Raw genomic sequence first — 5,026 nt, 5'->3', positions numbered from 1 at the left:
TTTTTCTTCATATAACCCAGCTTCTTGAATTATTTGCTCAGCATAGTTTGAGTAGTATGGGGAAATAATACAAACTTGTCACACACCTTTATTAATTTTAAACCATTCAGTGTTCTCATGTTCTGTTCAAACAATACAGACTCTTTATTAGGTCTTAAACGTAAACACAAGACAAAGGCAGATGTAGATCTAATGGGAGGGAAATTGTAGACCCCATGATGAGTCCCCAAAGTTCTGTCTCCATGTGGTGACCTTTATAGGGCTCAGAGAACAAAGGGAACTCCTCCGACAACCATGACTGATGGCAGCAGGCAGTGTGCATTATATATGCGTGCCAGTTCTTTGCAAACCAGGAAGGGCCCCACTGCAGACAGCAGAGCTTACAGACAGTCTCTGAGGTTCTCGGGGTGTGACATCACAGCCAGATGACCATACGATGTGCCCAGGAGTGTTTCTGCTAGGGAGTGCCTCAAAACACACTTTAAAATATGCTGTTTACCTGTCAGAGATGCATGAGGTACTCAAGAAAAATTGGCATCCGAACACTTCAGCCAAAGCGAAAGATGGAATTAAGCTCGGGCAGGCTGGAGTCTCACAGGCCAAAGGTTCCTGATTTCAGGCTCCACAGTGGGACACACTGCTGAGGGCTGAACTGCTCGTGAGGGATGGGGACAGTTCCAGGCAAGCAGAGGAGGCAGAGACCTCGATAAATCTGGGTAGGCGGCAACTCTGCCCTCAGATAGAGGGTGTTTGAAAGTGGATCCCCTAGCCAGGCCAAGGAAGACAGCCTGTCCTTCACGTATTTGCCTGGATACGTCCTTAATGGAAACTGGGGTACCAGAGCAGAATGACCATGCATCACGTCACGCCCAGACCAAGGTGCTCAGGGGCCCCAGAATGGATCCTGTAAGCTTTTCTAATCTTAATACATAAATATCCTGAACACGATCCCCTTGTACCCTCTGTAATTCCAGCTGTTATTGTGACCAGATAATCTGGTGCCAATGTTGACCCTATGACAAAGAGAATTCCCTTTGTTCTCGGTGCCCTATAATTCAGCACGTGGATGTGAATTCTTTGGACTTTGTGTTATGGCTTTGTGTTAATATGGTCTCCCTCACCCGAATGATGTGTCTTGTCTTTACGTTGTTTGTTGTTATGTGCCATGGAGTTGGTTCCGACTCACAGCTACCCTGTTCAGGGCTTCTGAGGCTGCAAATCTTTACAGAAGCAGAAAGCCTCATGTTTCTCTCGCAGAGCAGCTGGTAGTTACCCTGCTTAGGACTTTAATAAGAGTGTCTCAGTGGCACTGTGGGATAAGCACTGGACTGCTAAGGAAGAAGGGTTGGCAGTTTGAGCTCACCCAGAGGTGCAAGGACAGAAATGCCTGGAGATCCACTTGCAGGATTTCAGCACTGAGAACTCCTTGGGGCATAGTTCTCTGACTGGGAGCACCACGAATGGGAGCACCGTGAATGCGGCTGGACTCAGAGCACAAGGTCCTTCTTTTTACTCTGGCCTGGTTCACTCCGCTGAGGAACTGGGCTGCAGCAGTAAAGGGGGTGAGGGTGTGAGTGTTTCCTGGCGTCACTCAGAGATTGGAGTAGAGGCAGAGCATTCCTGAACTCTCCCCACCTGGAAAGCCTTCAGCTGTGGAGACCATGGAGGAATCTCCCATAGAACCAGATGAGACATTCTGTGCCTGCAAAGATTTTATAGCCTCAGAAACCCTGCCTCAGGGTCACTGTGAGTCAGAGCCAACTGAACAGCAACAACCCGTGACTTGGGGAGTCTGAGTCCAGAGTAGCCAGTCTTGGTAACATAGATGCACTATGCTGGGTCTCAGTTTGTTGTGTTAAGTATCCTCCAGTCATTTCCAACTCATAGCTACTCTGTATAGGCTTTTCAAGTAGTGGCTGATGGGTTTGAACCACTGACCTTGTGGTTAGCAGCCCTGTGCTTATCCTAAGCAAGACTCAGGGTCTCAGTTTACCTGTATTTAAAAAAAAAAAAAAAGATGGAGTCGACCATGTGACCTTATTTTTTCAGGTCTAAAATGCTGTGGACTCCTGGTGTGGTACTACAGGATAATTAATTACTGGACTGCAAACCACAAGGTCAGCAGTTCAAACCCACCAGCTGCTCCTTGGAAACCATCCAGGGTTTCTATGAGTTGGAATAGACTGACGTCACTTAACAACAATAACATAAATGCAGAGAAATGGGGGAAAAAGAGAGCCCCCCTTCTGCCCCTGTGAGACATGCTGAATGTCTCCACGTTGGTTTACAGAAAACCTCATTGACAACAGACATCAATACCACCACACCACGGTTTTCGTGATTTCATTAAACACCACTGTTGCTTAGGTCCTGCGTAGCAACAGGAGGTCCGGGGTGGTGGTGGTTGGGGGGTTGGCTCCACCTTGTCTCCACCGCTGAGCTGAGACTAGGGCAGTGCTTTCAGGTCCAGCGGTCCACCCTGTCCCCACATCTGTCTGAGATGCAGTTCTGAGGTGACACTGGGCTGTGGTTCTAGGTGGGGGGTCCACCCTGTCCCCACATCTGCCTGAGATGGCAGTTCCGAAGTGACACTGGGCTGTGGTTCCAGGTGGGGGGTCCGCCCTGACCCCACGTCTGTCTGAGATGCAGTTCTGAGGTGACCTGGGCTGTGGTTCTAGGTGGGGGGTCCACCCTGTCTCCATGTCTGTCTGAGATGCAGTTCTGAGGTGACCTGGGCTGTGGTTCTAGGTGGGGGGTCCACCCTGTCTCCATGTCTGTCTGAGATGCAGTTCTGAGGTGACACTGGGCTGTGGCAAACACAAGGGAGAGAGGAAAAGACAAGAGAGGATCCGGGGATATGTCCTGAGACACAGGCGGACTACAGGTTTGCAGGAGGAAATTGAGGTGAGTCAGGAAATGGGGGACCTTTTTCACGTCATAGGAAACATCAGCCGCCATAATTCATCATCTCCTCCATTACAGCACTCCTGTGGCTTCTTTAGACCAGCGTTTGGAAGCTACTGTTTTATGATGATGAGCAGACATTTTGGTTTAAAAACAATCACTTTGCTCTGACCATGCAAAGAGCAGCCTGTTAAGGAAGATACCTCTTTCTTGAATATAATTTTGCATGGAAAACAAGATTTCATCTAGAAGAGGGGGACACCTGTACTACTAGTTCACAGTAACTTATCCTAAGTAGAGCACAGGCCGACTCACCGACCCCGGCCCTCAGTAACAGTGCCTGGCTTCATTCATAATTGTCCTGCCCCTAGTGGGTTTGAGCTCAGGATTGAGAAAGCAAAGCCGGCAAAACGCTGACAGAATTTTCCTGAGGCGAACAGGCAAAATTAGGACCAGGATTTAGATTGCGGCAGTCCAAACTATGGGTGCACACTTACTGCTAATTTAGGAATCTATGCTTGGTACAAAGAAGTGGCTTGTGAGCAGGGCTGCTAACCCCAGGGTCAGTAGTTCTAATCTACCAGTCGCTCAGCGGGAGAAAGATGAGGTGTTTTGCTCCGGTAAAGATTTACAGCCTCGGAAACAGACTCTGGTCATCAGCACCTGGGAACCCCGTGCCACGTCCACAAACACACCCGGTTACAGAACTCGTGAGTTAAACCGACCAGGAGCGTGCACTAAGGGACAAAGCTGCTTTCCATCCATTACTGAGCCAGGATTTTTGTTGTTATATGTTAACTGCCTTTAAACTGGAACCGGAGACAAGGTTTGGCTAACGCATTTCCGTCCGGATTTGGGTTTCTGGTCGCCCCGCAAGCACCGAACTTTTCTGATGCTCTGCGGTTCCGATGCTTCCCTGGCATCCTCCTTACCTTCCCGTAAAAGCGCTAGGTTCTACCTGGCTCCCTCGCGCCTGGGGCCTCGGAGGCCGCACCTCCTGCCAGGGAGGCCTGGGCGCAGGGGTGATCCCACTCCCTCCCTCACCGCCTGCAGAGACCCCTCCTAGGGGCAGGAAGCTTAAAGACATCTGGGCCCTGTGGGAAGCCTAGGGAGGCCCCGAGGGCGCGGGGCGGTCCGTGCACCCGGGTCCTGGAACCGCGCATTTGAGCTGGACTTGATGGAAACCTTTCATCCTTCTGTTGAACCATTTCGGGAAAATACGAAACCATAGATGGTAATTTGACTTGTGCTGTTCCCCACCTTTGGGTCTACCGCTGTGTGAACTCCGAAAGACGCGCAGGGGCAGTGCTTAGGAGCCACCACAGGTGGGGGGTACGCGTTCCTGCCTTCTGAAAGCTCCCTCCTCCAATCAGAAAGGGGTGGCCTGGCCTCAGGCCCCTCCACGAGCTCGCCGAGGGCCCTCCACCCGCACGCTCAGTCCCCCGCACGTACCCCCGGCGGTCGAGCTGCCACGCAGGTCAGGTGACAGGAGACGTCTTGGCGATGCAGGACCATGCTCTCTACTGAATGCTCCACAGGGCGACAAGATCCCTCAAAAGCGCTGCCACTAAACTCCCTGAATGGGGCGCCACCTGTCCAGGCGCGGCGGCCCAGGGACTACCTTGCGCTGTCCCCATTTGACCCCCTTAGCCCACCTGACCAAGCCAGAGCGCAGCCTCAACGGACCCCTAGGGACCCGCAAGGAAGAGGCCCCTGGAAGAGCGCGCTCACCCCTCTAGGTCAGTGTCCGGGCCCATTCCCTCCCGGCTGGCCTGCACCTACCTGGGCCCTGAGCTTACACCACATCTCCATTCGGTTGCGCCGCTTTGGCCTTTATCCGGCCTCCCCAAAGTCGCCACGTCGGGGTGGTGGAAAGGGTTGGAGGCCACCTAGGGGTCTGGGAGACCTGGAGGGAGTGTCCGAAAAGTAGGCGCTGGGGCAAAGTAGCACTATGTGGCAGATGGGAGATCTTGGGGGGTGGGTTACGGGTTGGGTAACAAGTAAGGGGGTCCCGTTCGGGTAGGGTGCGTGACGCGGGGGAGGTCAAGCACGGTAGGGAGCTCCAGGGTTTCGCCTGTGTGGGCGGGGCGGGCCGGGGGCGGGGCCGGGGGCGTGCTGCGGG

At 52.7% G+C, this 5,026-nt stretch overlaps 1 protein-coding gene across 1 annotated transcript in view; it reads left to right on the top strand.

The window, feature by feature from the left end:
* The window catches only part of LOC102812122 (taste receptor type 2 member 1-like), a 91,436-nt gene extending 86,793 nt beyond the window's left edge, over window positions 1–4,643 (top strand). Inside the window, exons 2-3 of the mRNA XM_006875348.1 lie at window positions 4,278–4,381; window positions 4,505–4,643. Of these exons, the coding sequence (XP_006875410.1) occupies window positions 4,278–4,381; window positions 4,505–4,643 (243 nt within the window). The remainder of the gene's footprint in view (window positions 1–4,277; window positions 4,382–4,504) is intronic.
* The last annotated feature ends 383 nt before the right edge of the window (window positions 4,644–5,026 follow it).

Source organism: Chrysochloris asiatica, unplaced genomic scaffold, assembly GCF_000296735.1.
Source record: "Chrysochloris asiatica unplaced genomic scaffold, ChrAsi1.0 scaffold00321, whole genome shotgun sequence".
NCBI classification, from domain to species: domain Eukaryota; kingdom Metazoa; phylum Chordata; class Mammalia; order Afrosoricida; family Chrysochloridae; genus Chrysochloris; species Chrysochloris asiatica.
The sequence above is the reverse complement of the archived record's forward strand: the minus strand, read 5'-3'. Positions and strand labels throughout refer to the sequence as shown.